This window comes from Mustela nigripes, chromosome 9 (assembly GCF_022355385.1).
Source record: "Mustela nigripes isolate SB6536 chromosome 9, MUSNIG.SB6536, whole genome shotgun sequence".
Classification (NCBI taxonomy): domain Eukaryota; kingdom Metazoa; phylum Chordata; class Mammalia; order Carnivora; family Mustelidae; genus Mustela; species Mustela nigripes.
Genome location: NC_081565.1, coordinates 3350824 through 3369815, shown reverse-complemented (window position 1 = coordinate 3369815; position 18992 = coordinate 3350824). Strand labels below are relative to the sequence as shown.

At 61.9% G+C, this 18992-nt stretch overlaps 1 protein-coding gene and 1 long non-coding RNA gene across 9 annotated transcripts in view; one reads left to right on the top strand and one right to left on the bottom strand.

Moving 5' to 3' along the window:
* RALGDS (ral guanine nucleotide dissociation stimulator) overlaps positions 1 to 6353 on the bottom strand; it is a 28340-nt gene extending 21987 nt beyond the window's left edge. Inside the window, exon 1 of the mRNA XM_059410431.1 lies at positions 6177 to 6353. Coding sequence (XP_059266414.1) covers positions 6177 to 6338 — 162 coding nt within the window. The 5' untranslated portion in view covers positions 6339 to 6353. The remainder of the gene's footprint in view (positions 1 to 6176) is intronic.
* Positions 6354 to 12512: 6159 nt separating this feature from the next.
* Positions 12513 to 18656, top strand: LOC132024289 (uncharacterized). 8 transcript variants are annotated; one of them, XR_009406220.1, is made up of 6 exons: positions 12513 to 12642; positions 13573 to 13830; positions 14549 to 14756; positions 15085 to 15395; positions 16947 to 18055; positions 18243 to 18656. It is a non-coding gene; the product is annotated as an uncharacterized LOC132024289 (long non-coding RNA). The 8 variants fall into 8 exon arrangements; XR_009406216.1 differs by having other exon boundaries at positions 16240 to 18055; XR_009406218.1 differs by having other exon boundaries at positions 15085 to 17400; positions 17765 to 18055.
* Positions 18657 to 18992: the final 336 nt, after the last annotated feature.

The following is an 18992-nucleotide window of genomic DNA, read 5'->3' as shown; positions in this document are numbered from 1 at the left end:
GCGTGTGCGCGCGCGCGCGCGCCCCTGCCAGCCGGCTGGAGGGCCAGCCCCGGAGCGCACGTGCTGTGCGTGCTGCGGGGGGGCGGGGGCCCGCGGTGAGACACCCTGCGTGGGTGCGGTGCCTGTGTCGCGCGGCCCTGGTGTCAGAACTGGCTCCCACGGTTCCCAGTGAAGTTTAGCTCGGTGGCCTTGGATCAATTGCTTTACCTCTCTGAGCCTGGTCACACCCGGGAACTGATGCAGGGCCCTGGCCGGCTGGTGCCTGCGCCCGGCTGTGAGCTGGGCGCACGCGTGCTCGTGAAAGCCCTCCCTGCTGTGTGTGTTTGGGGAGAAGCCCTACCCTTGTCTGCAGTACTGCCTTTTAGCCCCATGGTCGTGCCCCTGGTCGTGCCCGGGAGCAGGTAGGAGCAGAACGGAGGTGGAAGAGCTGTCAAGGAGGCGGGGCGGGGGCAGAACACGACAGATGCCACCGGGCTGGGGCCTTCTAGACCTTCAAGAAGGTAAGGGGTCCAGAGGGACGACTGCCGGCTGGAGCACCGGTCACTTGGCTGGTCGGCTGGGGCCACTGGAGACTTGAGTGGTCAAGATCTCAGGGCAGTGTGAGGGTGGGAGTCAGGCTGCAGGGCTAGGGAGCCCCAGCTACACCTTCTAGAAGCCTGTGAGGTCTAGAGGGAGGCTGGACTTAACAGCCGGGTCAAGAGGGTATTTATTTATTTATTTTTAAAGATTTTTATTTAGTTATTTGACAGACAGAGATCACAAGTAGGCAGAGAGGCAGGCAGAGAGAGGGGAGGAAGCAGGCTCCCTGCTGAGCAGAGAGCCCGATGTGGGGCTCGATCCCAGGACCGTGGGATCATGACCTGAGCCGAAGGCAGAGGCCTCAACCACTGAGCCACCCAGGCGCCCCTCACGAGGGTATTTACAGGCATAAATCAGTAGGACCGTCTTGCACACCTAACCCACTGCTGGGGCCTTGCCTGGCCTCTGGCCTCAGCCCTCAAAGAGCCCCAGCCCTTGCTGCGAGCAACCCTGGCAATGCTACCAATGTCCCCAGAACCGGTCTCCTACTATTGGGCCTCAGTTTCTCTATTTGTAAAACGAGAGAGCAGGAGCGGTTGTGTGCGCCCGCTGTGTGCCAAGCCTCAGCTCTCCACACGGGGAGCTTGAGCACCCTCCAGCCAGGAAGCAAGGCCTTGACAAAGACAGGTAGAAGACAACCTGGCACTTTCTATTAAGGGCGTTAAAAATCCTCTTGCCCTTGGACTCAATGATCCACTCAGGAATTCCCCCTAAGGCCAACGCAATCAGAGGCACTGACATGGGTCCCTGTACAAGCATATTCACGGAAGGGAGGATTACAGCTCTGCCCTGGGCCAACTCACAGGACCCTCGGTGCCCCTGTGCACCCGGAGAGCCACGAGCGTGGTGTATGTAACCAGGGAGTAGGGAAACCAGGCTGCCGAGCATGCTTTCAGACCAGACGTTGCACACATGCATTCGACCAGAGGGACCTCCTCTGCAAGAGTGACGGTAGTTATTTCTGAACAGCACTGCACATTTTTTTCTTTTCACTTCCAGAGTTTTCTAATTTTTCTACAATACTGTAATAATCATGCACATGTAATAAATGCTATTTGGTTTTTGTTTTGTTTTTTTTAGCAAGATGAGTAGATTTAGTTGGGGAGGCTGTTTTGGAAGCTTCTGGGCTCTGCCCCCAGGGAGGGCCAGTTGGGAGGCACAGTTGGAGGAAGGAGCTCCTCATGGAGCAACAGAAAGGTGACCTGGCCAAGGGCCACCGCCCTCTGGCTAGAAGCTCCTTTTCCCACTCCTTCTCCTGGGGCCAAGTTTTCCGCCTCTGGGAATTTGGAGGGAATTCAGCACCTGCCCGTGCTCACTTATCTCCCTCTGCTCTGCTCTCTTTATCTCCTTCTCCCAGGGAGGGCCCTTGGATGCAAGCTCAAGCCCATTTTACTGCCTGGAAAAGGGTAGGTGCAGGCCAAGTGACTCCCGAGGACTGGAGGAATGCACCGGCTGTCCCCACCTCTCCAACCCTGAAGGTCCGGGTCCGGGGCCTGAAGGGTCCAGGTGGGCTGGGGTGGTGAGGAGGGGGAATTCCAGCCCCCGCCCCGCCCCCAACACAACTGGCTGGGCTGCCCCCCCATCCCAGGTTACCTGCACATTATCCACGGGGAGGGGGCAGGACGGCGTAGCCTTTACTCAACCAGTCCTTCTGCCGCGGCCCCCCCATACACTTTGGGGGCTCTCCTCTGGGCTCCTGGCAAGCCTGCTCACGGCTCCAGCTGTGTGCACACTGCACACGTCTCAGTTCCCAGAGTGCTGGTGTGGCTGAGGGCAGGCTTGCACACCGAGACGCCTGGGTTTGAAGCCGAGCTACCAGCCTTTTCTCACTGTGGGACCCCCCTTCCCCGGGCAAATCACCGCACCTCCGAGGCTGCTTTCTCCTGCGTAAAGGGAGCATGACTAAGGAGGTAAGCGGTAAAGCCCCCACACAGGTGCTCGGGGTCCCCATGACTCCGCTCCACGCGGTCAGTGACTGGGGCTGCGGTTCACGGGGCTCACGGGGCGCCAGCGGCTTGCGAGACCCTCTCCTGAGCCGTGACGCACTTCCCTTCATGATCCTGCCCCAAAGCTGTGGGGCAGACCCCTTACCACGGGCAGGGGCAGCCCAAAAGAGGGGCCCAGGGCGGTAGGTGCTACCTGAAGAACAAAGTCATCCATGAAGTGTTCTTGCCAAAAGCCAACCGCGAACCCCACCAGCTTTGTGCATGTAACTTCCATTTGGGGGAATTATGGGGGAGGTGGGAGGGGGCTGCGCTGCTGCCTTTTAAACACACCGGGAGGAGACAGTCCATAAATCCCAGACGGTAGGAATCTCTATGGGACAAACCACCCAGTTTCTTCAACAAATTCGTTCCAGGAGAAAAAATAAACAAAGGGGAAGCCGTAGACTGAAAGAAAGGTAAGAGACGTCACGAGATGCAACACCGGATCAACTTGGATGGTAATTTGAACAGGGCAACTATTAAAAAAAAAAAAACCACCAAACCCAAGGGACGATCGAGATTATTTGAACATTGCTGGATGTTGGGTGATACTCAGTATCGCCGTCCGGGCATGATCGTGGCAATGCAGTGCCGACTAGAGGGACATACTGGAATTTGTGTGCCTGGGATCTGTGCAAACAGCATCTGCCGTAGGGGACGCGGGACATTGGGGCGGTGGGTGGTGAGCGGACCCCAGAGTGTCCTGGAACACCGGGGAGCGGTACGGCTGGGATGTATTGATGTACTTCCCCACTCTTCTGTCTAGTTGGAAGTTGCCATGATAGAAATTAAAAAAGGAAAAAGGACAGAGTTTGAGCCTCACCGTTGAGGTTCCTGAGGCTCCCAGCAGCCACTGAGGGAGTGCAACAATCCCCAGACCCCAGGTCACGGCAGTGCACACCCGGCCAGCTTCCTCACTATCCATGTGCCTGGCTCGCCCCACGCCTAGGGGCCCCCTGAGCATAGTCACAACAAATAAGGCTGCGGGCTTCCCTTTGGAGGCCATGGCTGTGGGTGCTGGGAAACTGAGCCCTACGGCTCACCTGCGGCTGGAGGCAGCCTGGTGATATTGGTGAGTGAAAACCAAGGTGACTGCCCCTGCCGTTGGAGGGTCTGCTGGGAGAAGCGCCACAAAGTACTGTAGAAGGTGTGGGGTTATTGGACGTGGGGCCCTCCGTTCATCCCTCATCCTGCTCACAGCTCGCCCCACCCCCAGCGGTCCCAGGTTCCCAGCCTTTCCCTGGGGAGTGCACCTGCCCTTCCTCGGGGGTCACAAGGTGCCCCGAGAACTGCGCTATGCTGTACAGACCGTTCTGGGGCCAGGATGCTCCCTGCAGAGGAAGCTTCCAAGACGGGCTGAGAACTGACAAGTCAGGGGCTGGAAGCAGGCCACATCCAGCCCACGCGTGTGTGTTGTTTGGCTCGCAAAGTATTTTAAAATTTTTGAGCCAACAGTAAAGGTCAGGTGATTTCATATAAAAATCCACTTTCTTGCTTCTCCTGTAACTTCAGACCATTCGGTCACCTGGGGTCTGTGTTCCCGAGCCACGGGAGGCTGGGCGGGAGCTGACCGGCAGCGGTCTCCTTTGGGCAAGGCTCGGGCCCCATCGGGCCTTCCATCACTGCCTGGCTGGGAGGCTCCCCGAGCAGCAGTTGAAGGGAGAGGGGTACGGAGGCCAAACCTCTGGGGCCCCGTCTCCTTCCTGCTTCCAACACACCATTGCTCCCCCAGACGCATGGCAGTCAGAGGGGTCTCGACCCTTCAAAAGTGCCCCCACCACCTTCAGGGCAAAAGACCGACTGCTTGGAGTGGCTCTGGCTTCCATCTGGGGCCCCTCACAGCGCCCCACCAGGCTCCCACAGAACTGCTTCGATCCCTGGAGCCTCGAGCCAGCCCCGGTCTCCTGCCGGGCCCGTGCTTCCCACCTGCCACCCATCCCAGTACGTGACAGGTGACCCCTACGTGCTGCTGTCCTTCCACTCTAGACCAGCTCCGCCGTGGCACAGGGTCCCGGGGCATGGGGTTTGGGCCCGGCCGCAGTGCTGGGGAGGAGTTGGAGCCGCCACGGGGCCACAGGTCCTGCTCATCACCTCCTCCCACCTGGGCTGGGCCAAGGCCACAGAGGGCGCTGGTGGCCACCCAGACTTGGGTCAGGCCTCGGGGGAAGACCTTTCACCTCCCTCTGGGCAGGTGGAGGGCCCCTGTCTGTCCTTTGTGGGCTATATTTAGATCCCGAGGAGCACACGAAGAGGGTGTAGCCTGTCCGGGCTCCTGGGTCACTTCCTTATGTCAGCGTCACCATTCCTGGCCTGCCTGGCTCCTGGGCTGGCCTGCTGTGGGCGGGTGAGCACACACCGCGGCAGGGGCTGGGACACCTGGGCCCAGAGCGTGGGCTGAGCCCCACCCCCTCCGTCTCTGTCTCCGGGTTCCTGGGAACTTCCAGGGGCCTCCTTCTCTTCCTCCTCCTCCTCCTTGGGGGGGAGGGGGCTTTCCCACAGGCCCGAGGGCGAGCTCGGAGTTGGTCAGGAGGCAGAAAATGAGGCGTCCAAACCCCCAGGAGTCCATCCTGGGTGGAGGGATGTGACGTAATTATCACCCCCAATCTCTGATCTCACAGGGCGTTACTGTCCCGGGGGCAACGAGAACAAAATACATCAATGCCTGGAGCCGTGGAAACGGCCCGGGACTGGCATCCCATGGGCCCCGGATCGGCCTTGGGCTTGCTCTGGGGCCTCGCTGGCCTCCCGTGGAAGTGGGTGCTCACCCGCCCACCCCGACCCCAACTCCCAGGGTGTGTGTGGCGTTACTCAGAGGAACACAGTGCAGCCTGTTCACCATGATAAACGCCATCCACAGAGGGGGGACGGGGGCCACCCTGACAATGCCGCCGCCACTCCTGGACTGCTCAGTGCCCAACGCCCCAGGGACCATGGACACCTGACACTTCTGCGAGCCGCCCATCTGCCGTGTGACGGCTGGAGGTGACGGGAGGAAAGGAGAAAGAAGCAGAAGGGGACACAGACAGAGGGAAATGCAAGAGCCTGAAACACAGCGTGGCGGAGAGAGGACAGTGGGCGAGCGGAGGCGGGGGTCCCGTCCCTTGCGGAGCCTGCGTCCGAGGAGCATGGCACATACACCGAGGAGGGGACCTGTAGGTTTGGAAAGTTCTCTCTTAAGACCTGGAGCCTGGATTTGTGCTCAAGTCCCTGCTCTGCACCTTCCTGCCTCAGTTTCTCCATCAGGAAAATGGGAAGATACTAATACTGTCATCGCCTGGATCTCAGGAGAGCAGACAATAAAACAACGCACAGAGCCCTTGGAAATCTGAGAAGCACCAAAGGACCAGGAACTGCTAGGACAACCCACGGCCACCCGGCAGCGGCCGCCCAGGCGGGGGGCAGGTCAATAGGCCGGCCTGGGCCGGGGTTCACGGTGCCCACTCCTCTCACACCCGGATGGGGGCTGAGGACACCTGCTGGCTTCCCACCAGGCTCCTTCAACCAGTTCTGAGGGAGGGAGGGGTGGCGGTCGGGAACCACTTCCCGGGCCTCGGAACTGGCTGGGACCCCCCCGGCCTCCCAGCAGAAGCGCAAGTTGCCCCAGAAACTCACCTCGGTGGCTGCTGCTGGCACAGGTGCCGGCCAACGTGTGGGGCTTTGGAGAGTGGTGCGGTGGGCGGTGGCCCTGCGCCTGGCCGTCACCACAGAGACACAGGCAAAGAACACCCAGCCCTTCCTGGCCCTGGGGGCAGTGGGCCCGGCTTCCCGGGCCATGGTGGCACGGGAGCCAGGCAGGGGTTGAGCTCCTGCGGAGGCCCTCTGCCAGTCTGCCCGTCTGTGTGCCTGCCTGCCCCGGTGGCTCGGGCGCCCGAGTGCCTAGGCCTGGTGTCATCGGCGTGGCTGTCATACCTGCTCCCATGACGGGCCCATGACGGGCAGGGCCAGGAATCCCCGCTGGGACCAGGCCACAGGCCTGCCAAGGCCGGGGGCACGAGGCTCTGTCCTGAGCTGGCCCAGCAGCTCCAGCTCAGACCAGGTCCTCGGGTGGGCCCCGCTGTCTCCCCAGGACCCCAAGGCCCCATCCCCATTCCCACTGCCTGCCGGGAAACCTTCTCCCAGAGCTAGAAAGGCAGCAGGTACAAGTCACCGAGATCAAAACAGGGCTCGGCCCATGGGGCTACCAGGCAGCTGTGAGCTGGGCGCGGTGCCATCGGGGGGGGGCACGGAGGACCCCGCCCATGCCAAGCTACCGCTTCATTCCCGAAGCCTTCCCGGCACTCTCCCTTCGAGCGTCTCTGCCCTGGCTCCTGGGCGTAAGATCTCATTTTAAACTGTAAGGACGAACCGAGGTTGCCAACTGCCTCTCCTGCCAAGCAGGGTAGTAAAAAAGCCAGAAACCAAACATCATCACCATTATTCCAGAAAAGGCACCACCAAAAGGTATCTAGGAGGACACACTGTCAGAAACACCATTCGTTTAGCAGCAGTTAAAAGGAGGCATTTGGTTTAAGAAAAGCTCACGATTTTCTGCCCATTTTTCCCATTTGGCTGCACATCAGCCATTGGAAACCACGGATCGAGTCCAATACACCCACTTGACAGATGGAAAAACTGAGGCCCCAGGGAAGCAAGGACTTGCCTGAGATCTCACAGGGGGAATCCAAGACTGGCACCTGTCTGCATCCCCACAGAATGCCCAGACGCTCCTTCCACCAGTGTTCAGAGCCTGAATCCCCAGACCCAGAGGTCTCAGGGCAAAGACAGAGGCTGAGAGGCACGGTGGCTTCCTTACCCTGCTAGGACCCTGGCCGGGTGGATGTCCTGCTCCTGGCTGCCAGGGTGCCACGGGGGCTGGGAGCAAAGAGGGTGGTGCAGGGGCTCCGGAGCCGGCCTGGAGGCACATCAGGTCCCCTGCCTACCCCGGGGGTGCTGGAGCCCACCATGCCGCTCCGACACGGAGCCCCGCCAGCACTCGCTCTGCCTTTCTGAGTTTCACATCCTCTTCCGGTGGCTTTGTGGGGTGCAGGGGACCCGGCGGAGAGGGCCGCTCCAAGCCCGACTGGGTTCCTGTCCCCGCCCACCCTGCCTTCCCATGGGACCTGCAGGTTCCTCTTCTCTCCGAGCCTCAGTTTCCTGAACTGTTATGGATGTGGGGGTGGGCGTGAGAGATGCGCAGGTTTTTCAAACACAAACTCTTCCCCACCCCAGCTTCACGGTCTCTCTTGACCTGGAATTCTCATCACTGGGCTCCAGAGGATATTTCTTATAGAGAAGAAAGAATCTCTGTGAGCACAAGTTAGGACTCCCTGGGGACATGGGCATCCCAGGATTGGGGGGCTGGGTGGGCATCGGAGAAACTGAGCTGAAGGTTCCTGGTGGAACATGCCCCCCTCATGCCACCCTTGTGCCTACAGCCCAAGACCGGCTCCCCACGCAGTAAAATCCCTCCAACAGCTTCTGTCCCGCTGCCCGCAAGAGAATCCCAAGTCCTCCCTGCCTTCAGCCTCTACGTGGGAGAGGGTGGGGGTGAAGGGGGTGGTGGGGGTCCCCCCCCCCAGCCACTGTGGCCTCCTGCACACGGTGACGCTTAACTCTGACCTGGGAGACACAGCAGAGGCAACCGGGCTCTGAATCAGCCCACCCTGAGCCCCTGGGCCACTGACTTAGCATTTCATACTGACTCAGTTTCCTCATCTGTAAAATCGGCCCAAGGGTGCCTGGGGATTCGGCAATGTGCATCCTGATCACTCCCACGGTCAAGAGCCTGCTCCGGCACTGGCACGTAATGAACACTCAACAGATGTTGCTGGCTCCGTCTCCCAGAGCGAGCGCCAAACCGCAATGTGAGGCCCGTGCAGGGCTAGCGTGTGGGCCCCGCCGCTGGATCCCAGTGGAGATCTCAGAAATGCTCACTGTCTCCCAGCAGCAAACAGAGGCCAGGGTGCAGCCGGGCTGGAGGCTCCAAGGAGGGAGTCGGCCCCGGGGCGCAGAGGCTGTCCCCTAGCTGCGGGACCTCGGGCATCGCTTGACGCAGCCTGCCGGCCCTGTGGGTACCGGCAAGCTCGCCCGTGCCTCTGGGGGCTCCAGATGAATTGAGGGGAGGGAGGGCCTTTTCTGAGGCTTGACCTCCTCAGTGCAAGGTGCGCCCCTGAGCCCGGTGCTGCGGATGGGGTCAGTGGACGGGAAAGTGCTTCTAGCTGGGCGAATGTGCCCGGGGGTGTGGGAGAGGCCCTTAGAGGAAGCATGTGTCCAGGGTGGGAACCAACAGGGAACCGGGCTGCCCCTTAGGTGTATCTGTTGGGCGTTTCCTGGGGACCGGGCCCCTGGTGAGGGACCATCGCTCTTTCCATGGCTCCTGAGTGTCAAACAAGGCTCTCTGTGCCCTTGTCCAGAGATCCCCAGCCATCCACACTGGGTACCCTGACCTGCCCCCACCCCAGGCCCCCACCACCGAACATTCTGGCCTCAGGACCCAGTCTCGAGCGAGTCCTTCAGGAGCTCTGCAGGGGCAGAGCTCACTGGGGCCCGGCTGACCGGGAAGGCCCAGGCAACCACTGCAGGAGACCAGCTGTCAGCTAGAGGCCAGGAGAGCAGGAGCCCTGAGGAGGCGGGGCAAGGGAGGGGTGGGGCGGAGCGGGGCGCGTCCACCCCTCCCCCCAGCCAAGAGGGGGAGAGCAGAGACGCCTTTGTTCCCTGCCAGTCTGGTGTCACCACATGGTGCCCCGAGTCACTGTCACTGCCTGGAACCAAAGACCAGCCCCGGAGCGCCAGGGCTCTGGGGGCTGGGGACCGGGGGGGGGGGGGGGGCCCCCCCTGGACTCCCACCACGTTGCCCCCTACGGGGGCCCCCCCCCCCCCCCGACCAAGCACACACAAGCTTCTCCTGTGCAGCTACTGGACATGGGGGAACACTCGCACCATCCCTGAGACGCTTGTCCCGGAACCCCAGGTCTTGGGACCTGCCCACAGTCCTCGGCCCTGCCCGCCATACCAGATGGCTCTAGGAAAATGCACCGGGCAGCCACACACAAGCCCAGACGTAGCGAACCCCCACTCCTGAACCCGCATGCGTGTACAGACGCGCCACCGCTCCTCGCCACCCAGACCCAAGCCCTCCGGCGGGGGACAGATTCCTGGGTGGGCTGCTGCATTCCACATCTGGGGGAACCCCCTGCGGGCTCCGGGGGACAGGCTCTGGTGGGTACAAAGCACATTGTTTATAAACACTAGTGGCTGTCGCTAGGAGCTGTGACTCAGAGCCAGAGCAGTGACTCTTCTCTAAGCTGTTTACCCGGCACAACATCCTGTCCAGGAAGCAGATAGGAGAGGCCTGCCTGGCTTCGGCTCCTCTTTCCTGCAGCCTCCTGACCCAACTCAGGGTCCCGCCAGGGGCGTGGGGCAGCCCAGCTCCCCGCCCCCTCATCTCTGGGGACCTGCGGCCACTGCCATTCAGGCTCTGCTGGGTCAGGTGACGCTGCAGCTTTGCATGCGGGAGACCAGCCCCTACAGCCGGGAAAGGGCTTAGAACTGGGGTGCACCTACTCTGGCTCTCCCCCCCTTCAGCTGTGAGAGAGGCCCAGGACCCAGGGCCCTGTAAACACCGCTGCCTGCAGCCAAAGGCGAAGGCTTGCCCACACTTAGATGCCTTGGAGGCACACACACACAGCTCCTACCATCCCCTCGGCCCCCACGAGCCCAGCCTGGCCCTGTCTCTGGGGGTCCCTGACAGGGGCAAAGCACTCTTCCACGAAGCATCTGTCAAACAGATACAGCCCCAGCAATCACCTCAAGATCAAGGCCCAGAGAGGGCAAACCACTAGCCCAAGGAGGCACAGGGGGTCCATTCCAAGGCCAGGTGCATGCCTTGTCCTGTCTGGCCCCGAAGGCAGCTCAATTTCCTCTGCTCTGGACTGGGTTCAAGGTCACACATGGATCTGCTCCTGGCAGCAGAGGCTGGCTTGGGGCTGCTGGGTCCCTGTCGGCAGCGGGGGAGAGGTCTGCCCCCCAGTATGACACCCAGCTTGGGATTCTGATTCTGATGTCCCCTGGCATCTCCCCTCCCCCCCCCGCAACGCAGTGTCTAAGCTGGAATCGATGACCGCCCCTCCCCCTAATATTTCTACCATTCACTGATGTGCCCGCGTGGATATAATTTAAGAGTCACGACGTGAGAGGCCAGGACCGGAGCTCAGGGCGTGAGCTCAGGGACAGGAGCCTGGAGACGCAGCAAACTCACCCCAAGTCACACGGCAGCCTGGCTTGGAGGCTGGGCTCTCAGCCGCTCCCGGCTCTATACAGTAAGAGGTGAGCGAGATCCTAGCCTCCCGGTGCCCTTCTGTGGGCACTGCTTATAAAAGGGCCAAGAGGGGCCAGAGGAAGGCCCCTTCCCCTGCTCCAGGCCGGGGAGACCCGGGGACCCCCTGGAATGGTGGGGTCACAAGAAACCCCGCCAGGAGAGCTGGCAGGGAGAAAGGCAAGGAGGGGCTATTTCGGCAGCTGAGGCCTGGCCCTACTCCAGGCCGAACGGTAACCCAGCGGGAGGTTGGTGGGCTGCTCCGGCTGCTGATTCACCGGCTGCCCAGGGCTCCCCTGTGCTGGCCGCCTGCCTGCCGGCCCTTTTTACCAGCCCACTGAGTCACACGGGTTGCCAAGAGGCTGAGGCTCCGCGAATCGAGGCCCTGCCCGGCAGGCTCCGGCCCTGCCAAGGGCACCACCGAGCCAGCGAGGACAGTTCCCTGCCCCCTGGGGCCTGCCCCCATGCCCATCTTGACAGTGAGCCCATCGTCTGACTTTCAGGCCTCCCACTGGCTGACCCCTGTCCTGGCCTCCACACGGGGATGGCCTCCACCCCAAAAGTTTGAAGTACTGGATGGAAGCACTTAGGATAGGGCCCCACATGACCCCGAAGCAGCCTGGGACACTGAGTCAGGGACAACCAATCCTTCAGAAAATGCACTAGAAAATCCTCCCAGCAAATTCGAACTGCTGTAAAAGTCTCTGAACTTCAGTTCACCCCACGGCCCCGAGGACCAGCAGTGGCGTGTGGCATCCCCATCGCGGACCAGAGAAGCCCTAGGCTACAACTCCAGCACTCAGCCCACACGGGCACCCTGAGCCCCTGCTAGGCGTCAGGCCGGGGGCAGGTGCCAGCGATATCCCAGGGAACAAAACGGGTCAAAATCACCTTCTGGTCTGGGGGCATAAGAAGCAAAATGCGCGTCAGAAGGTGAATATTTTGGAGCAGAAAACACAGAATAGGGTGAGAGGGCTTGAGCCTGCTGCGTCCTTTGATGGACGTGGGTTGGGGGGAGCTAGAAAGTGCCATGAGGAGGAAGGCTCCCGAAGGGGATTAAAAAAACATCCCCCCAACGTGGGCTGTAAGCTCCCTGGGGGCTGCATGGGTCCCGCTCCCCTCACATGCCAGGGCCGGAACGCTGCCGGGCCCGAGACGCCTTCCCGCAGCCGCTCACGGGTAAGCGGGTGACTGTGCTGCTCCCGCACGTGCTGCCGTCACAGGAGTGGAAGGAGCACTGGTGTTCTAAGTGTGTTTTCGGTTCTTCCCTCTTAAGAACTGGAAGGGGTATGACCTCTTTGAGTGCAGGCAGGGACCCCCAACAGAGCCAGGCACACAGCGGGCCCTCAACAAATCCCCGGGACGCACCAGCAGGCTCGACGGTCCACACAGTTCCTCCAGTTTCAAAGTCCCCAGATTGGAAAATACTCAGAGTTTGGGGCTCACGCGCGTTGCTCATGGGGAGATCCTCCGAGAAGCTTCCTGGAGGAGGCAGCAAGGCTGGAGCCCGAGGGATGGGAAGGAGGAAGGGCATGGGAAGGGCACGCCTCTCTGCCAACCTGCCATGCGAGTGCTTTCCAGAGAGCGAGGCTGGGAGCAGAGGCTGGAGGCGAGCCAGGCTTTCTGGGAAGCAGGAGCCAGGAGGTTCCCAGAAGCCAGCCTGCCGTGGGAGGACAGCAGGGTGGGGAGGCGGGCGGCTCAGCTCTGCTTCAGCCTGGGCTTTTCGCTTCTTTGGAAATTCCTGGCACGACAGGAGTGCTTGGGGAATGGGTCTCCGCTCATTGGGTAAGTAGAGGTGGCACGGCCGTGGGGTCTGGCCCAGACTAAGCAGCCGGTCCATGCAGCATGGGCAGGGCGGGCTGAGGAGGGGAAGGTGGTGGGGGGAGCTGAGCCCACAGTCAGGCCCCTGTGCCCAGCAGGGCCTGGTCACTTGGGGCTTCAGGGCCGGGGAGTTGGGACAAATGGGCCCTTGTGGTGAGGAGGCTGCCCGCTGTGCTAGAGACACCGTGTGCCCGGTGCCGTCACCCACCCGCTGCCTGCACGTGGGGGCCCAGGGGCCTGGGAAGGAGGTCTCTGCTTTCAGAGGGGGACCTCCAGAGCTGCCCTGGGCTCTGGAAGGGATCTGGGGCTCCAGCTGGCGGCCAGGAGGCAGCCGGGCTGGGGCCTGCTTCCCTCTTCCGGCAGGGAAGTTTCCCGGAGGAGCGGGGGGCGGGGAGGGGGGTGGTCAGGGCCTTGGGGCTGAGTGACAGTTTCAGAGACACAGCCTTTGTCCCCCTCCTGTCCCCCACTGACCCTTGGTCAAGACCACGACTTTGGCCCTTCCCTGATTTCTCCTCTTTGGCAAGGTCCCTGGGCCTCTCCTGTCCGCCTCCACATGCTCCTACGAGGGAGACGTCTACGAGATGCCCCTTGTGCTGGGGACCCTCCAAGGGCGATACAGGTCTCCAGGTTGCCATCAGGCAACTCAACCACACGAGCTGTGTACACTTATTAACCCCTTTCCCAGCCGAGAAACCCGGTAACAGGCCAGTGGACGGTGGCAGGAACACGCGGGTCTCCTCGTGGTCACAACCTGGGCCCCGTCCTTTGGAAAAGCAAGGCACAAACACACGCACACGCAGGCACTGGCGTGCCCCACGTGCGTGTGCTGCCTCTCCCCCACCCCGTAATCAGTCATGGTTTCCACTCGCCCCACACGAGTCCCTCCCCACACAGGCGCGCTCCACTGCCACTAGGCTTGTCACGCCCACTGTTGGCACACAGGAGGATACACGTGGCCACAGAGTCACTCCAGTGCGCGCCGTCCCCTGGAGGCATGGAGAGGCTCCTGCGTGCAGGTGCTGGACTGCTCACGGTACCCCGGAGCCTCGGATGTACCCCCACACCCCGCACGTCTGCCTGAACACGGTGGCCACCCTGGGTCCCCAGACCCGGGAGCCTGCTCCCTCAGGGCCTGCCCCACGCCTGCTTCTGGTAGGGCCGGTGAGAAGGGAAGGGGGAGACGTGTGCTTTGTGCAAGGATCTCCTGGCCCCATGTGGCTGTGTAGAAAACTCCCTGAAATCCTGCGGAAATACAGTCCTCTGCTGCAGGGTGGGGGCCAGCGGGGGAGCGGCCAGCTCGGCCTTTCTCCCCTGGGCGCTGCCTGCCTCCCCGGCCGCTCACCTCGCTCTGCCGCCCGCAGCTGTCACCTACCTGTCTGGCCACCCAGTGCCTCAGGCCAGGTGGACGACCTCACCCTTCTACTTCAGCCCTGAACAACCAGAGGGCCAAAGGGCACCCCAGGGCACCTTCCTGGGCAGCACACCCTAGAACTCTGGCCCCAGGGGGGAAGGTGATCCGGGTGGAGTTCGCCTTCAGGTAGCGCCTGGCCATCTACGCAGCTTCTCGGGGGGGGGGGGGGGGCGGTTCCCCCCCCCAGAAACCCACGTGGATTCGACTCAAGGCCAGCCCCCTGCTCCCCAGGGGCAGTCAACACCGCCTGTCTTCACAGCTGGTGGGCCACCCCAGCATCTGCCTTCCTCGAGGGGGAAGAGACATTTCCTGCCACCTGCGGGGGGTTTGCGCTGCAGATGGTAGCGGGGGCTTCCGGAGCATTTCACACACCTGGGCATCCCTGAGTCCACGGGGGAGTTGAGGGAACCACCAGTCTGGGATCCTGAGAGTCCAAGCCTGCGCTCTCTCTCCCCCTAGACCTCCTGCATGCTGAGAGCTAAGGACAGAGAGCTTCAAGGCCGGCTCCGCTCTCCCAGCCGGGTGCAGTGGGCGGCAGCTCAGGTAGTGGCGGTTCCCAGGGCTTAAACATCCTGGTCCCGCCCTCCCGGCTTTGACGGCGGTTACAGGCAGAGGACCGCAGGGGACAAAGGAAGGCCTGCACGCCACAGGATCCCCAACGTGGTGGGTAGGTTTCTGGGCTCAGAACTCAGAAGCCACGACCACAGCCTCCCCAGCCCAGCAGCGCACACACAGGTCAGGTGGGCACACCGGGAACCCCAGGTGGCACGCAGAGAAGATACGGTCCGCCCTCCCCAAGGGAATGCATTCCTGATCCCAGCCCAGAAAGAGGGAAGAACCCGGGTGCTCTCCAGCCCCAAGGGGATCCCCACCCCTCTCAGGTCCGGCAGGCGGGGGATAGCGCTCCCACATCCTATCATCCGCCACCGTGTGGCCCTTCCCCGTCCCCCTCCCCAGCTGCAAGCCTGGCTGAGGCTCACCTCGTCCGCCCGCAGGCTCGGCGGGACCACCAGCATGAACTCGGGCAGGGGCTGCACCCTGCCTGGAGCCGAGGACAGGAGCGCGCCGCCTGCTGTCGGCCTGCGCCCCGCCTGCAGCGACCATGGTCTTCGCTCCGGGCAACGCCCGGCCCGGGGCCATTGTCTGCACCGCCCTCGCCCCGCCCCTCCTCCCGCCGCGCACGAGTGAGGGGTGGCTGGCCAGAGTGGGCAGAGACGCGCCGCGGGAGCAATGGAAGCCAGCCCCGCCGCCCCAGATCCAACGTGTGGGCCGGGCACAGGGCAGAGGATGCCACCCAAGGCCTGAGGTGGGCACGTCCTCTCCCCTTTGGACAGAGGGTGCCTGGGAGGCTCAGAGGGCGGGGTCATGGCCCCAGACCACAGAGTGAAGGAATGGTCAAGGTCAGACTAGAATCCTGGTTCCCTGAGGGCACTGGGGAACCCCTGAGATCACAACGAGACCACGAATCACTGCCCTTCCCAGAGCGAACATCTGAGGGTACCTGGGCCTCACAGGCTTCCCAGCTCCAAAATCCACCCCCTAGGGCAGTCTAAACCCCAAAGCCCCTCTCTCCTCCATTCCAAGGCAAGGCAGGGGGTTCCTTGCTCCCTCCCTGTGGAGACAATCTGGTCTGCGTGCTCACTGCTAGGGTCGGGGTCAGTGCCCATAAGCGAGAGTGGGCCCTAACAGAGCCCACAAGGCTGGGGTTCCTTCTTCTCCACTTTGCTCACAGTGGGAGGAAAAGCAAGGCTCAGGGGTTTCAGCGCCCATTCAAGGATACTCGGTAATAAGCATTGCACTGGGATACGGACACAGGTGTCCCCCTCCGAGCCAATGGCCTTAACCGTGAGGTCACCTGCCTCCCCCGGGCACCCAGGGGCTGTGAAGCAGGCCAATGGAGAAGCAAGCTCAGAGGCCAGTCTGGTCCAGACCACCCCAAAGCCCCAGTAGTGACATGATTTATATATAGCCCAGTGTTCATGCACCGAATGGTGAACACACAGGCATGGGGGAAGATGGGGCCACAGATGGGGAAATTGAGGTTGGCGACTTGCCAAGGTCGACAGAGCTAGTCAGCCTCAGCTGGCCCGGACAGAACCGGAGTCCCCTACTGTGGGGCTCTAACCGCTCCACCCTCCCTGGACCCCAAGCCCAGCTTCTTCCCCGGGCTGGCAGCCTGCTCATCTACTGTGTCCTCTGACCCTACATTTTCTGACACTCTGACACCACGCCACCACGGCCACCACCGACCACCGACCACCGACGGGGCTCAGGTATCCAGGAAGTAGCTTCTGTTGCTAGGGGGACGGCATGACAGAAGGTGGCTGACTGGCAGGGTGGAGTCAGGGGGAGGGAGAAGCAGACTGGGGTTTCCCTCAGGAAGGATCTAGGGCAGGGGCTGTGGGTGACCGTGGATCAGACCCTACAGCTAGGGTCTCTACTGAGGCCACTGGAAAGCCCTAGTCCTGAGCCTTCCTGCCTGCAAGTGTTTGGGGGCCCGCGGTTGCCAGGCAACGGCTCCAGGTTGCAGGTTGCCATGGGGACTCTCCCTCCTTCTGGAGCTTGTCATTTTCGGGGGATGCCCTCTCTTCTCCACCTCCTCACTCTGGCTCGGCTGCCCTGGGAGGAGACGTCTCAGTTCCAGAAGCTCAGCCCCAACCCCACGGAGACGCACCCAGCAGCGACCCTAAGCGAAGATTCGGAGGATCAAAACCTCAGAACTGAGAAAACACAGAGCGCAGAGCCCAAGGCCTTCATTAGGGCCGGGGGGGGGGGGGGAGTGGGAGGCTAAAGGGGCTCATTAACTCTGTTTATGTCTCCACGCCCACTGTTAACCATCACCTCGGGGCCTGTCCAGCCCTGACATGGGAAGTTCATTGGAATCACAAGGAATGTGGTGCCAGCCCCTCGGCCCAGCACCCCCTCCCCAGGCTTGTCTGCACACTAGGACATGTTTCCACCGGCCCTGCCGCGACCGTTCACCGTCCAGTGCCTGAGTTTCCCCTTCTGTGTATGCAGACGGCAGTGGTACCCACGTTGCGGATACAATGCGACACCGCAGCCCAAGGCCAGGCTCAGGGAAGGCGCCACAGGCCGGCTGCCCACAGCACCTGCGGACGTGGGGGAGGGTCTGGGAGTTACTGTGCAGGGCACAGCCCAGTGGCTGGCATGCTGCTGATGGCCAAGTGGCGACCGACCCCAGGTCCCCAGCCGTTCTCCTAGGACTACTCTCTGTCCTACACCCCCCATTCCTGTATTTCGTCGCCGTGGTCTCATCTTCTCCGCCAAGGCGACCCCTGCAGAGGTTCTTGGTTAGTATCCGTTGTGGGAATTAGTCAGTGACCCACGGTCAAGGGCTAGCGGCCTCAGCCTCTTGGGACCCGGGAGTGCCCAGGGCTACAGTAAGAAACTGCCCCACTTCTGGGGCCAGGAGCAGGCTGGGCACTTGGCTTCATTTCCCTGATGCCCCTAGAAGCCCCAACTGTCCCGTGGGGAGCCCGGGGCCCCTCTCCTCAGCCCAAGGCGGCCCTCTCCAGTTTGTAGGAGGATGGGGCAGAACCCCACCAGGTGAGCGGGGATGGGGGGGCTCAGGCAGCTGCTGCCGTCCCTTGGGCAAGGTCTCTGGATGGCTGGCTTCCAAGTGCCGCCATCAGACACAGCCGCCCTGGCCGGCAGGAACCGGTGAGCTGCCAGGAAACCACAGAGGGTAACCAGAGCTGCCCTGCGAGGAGCCCCTGAAAACGGCTGCGAAGGGACAGCTTGGCTTGTGGGTGAAGAAGGAAATGCCGCCTCCCCACCCGCGGGGGCCTGGCCCTGCTAGGTTCCCGGGCCTCCCCTCCGGGGCACCGCCGAGTCACTACCGTGTGGCCCCACCTTATTTGACTTCCTCTGCGGTGTGTGTCACCCCTGAAATGACGATGCTGCTGTTGTGTTTACAGCTGAGTGTTGTCTCCTCGCAACTGGAAGGTGAGACCTTTGTCTACCGGGCGGTGCGCGGAGCTGGGCTGGGGAAGCAGCAAAGGGGGGGGTCACGGCGCCACCTGCTGTTCCTGATGGCACACCACAGCCCGCTGCTGGCGCTGGGGGCGGGGGGGGGGGGGTCTGCCCCAGAGGGGTACCAGCGAGTTCCCCACACCCCAACTGCTCTCCCCAGCCCCCAGCGCACCTGGGTGCCTAGTCTTCAGGGTGAGAATCACTCCAGTGCTCCTACTGTGGGTTGAACTGTGTCTCCAGAAAGCAAACCCAACACCCGTGAATAAGCCTCACTTGGAAACGGTGTCTTCCTGCAAGTCACCGGGTTAGGATGGGCCTCACCCAGTGACAGGTGTCCTTACAAAAAGGGGAAAACTGGACACACACACGCAGAGGAGGCTATGTGAAGACCGAGGCAGGGTTTGGAGCAACGCACCTGTGAGTCCAGAAATGCTGTGGGGGGTTGGCACCACCAGAAGTTGGAAGATGTAGCTCTAGAAGCTACATCTAGAAGCTCTCCCAGAGAACTCCTGACACCTGATTTGGGACTTTCTGCCTTCAGAACCAACAGAGAATAAATTTCTTTTGAGCCAAAGTCATACCAATTTGTAGTACCTTGTTATGGCAGCAACAAAAACGGATTACACCCTCTCCCCCAGGACGAACCCCGACCTCGGCCACCCTGGCCAAGTGCAGCCAAGCCAGCATTCCGGGCCCCAGGAAACTGATGGCGACTCAGCAGGTCACCTAGGGCAGTGAGGACAGAGCGCGTGAGAGGGCCTGATAGAGTCAGGCCCGATTACATGCCATCTTCAGGCTCCCCGCCTTGAATCCAGCCTGACCACAGGACGTCCCCCTGGAATATCTCTCTGCACCACACACTGCCCAGATGATTCCTGCCAACACCCGCCAACGGTCCTGGAGACGGAGC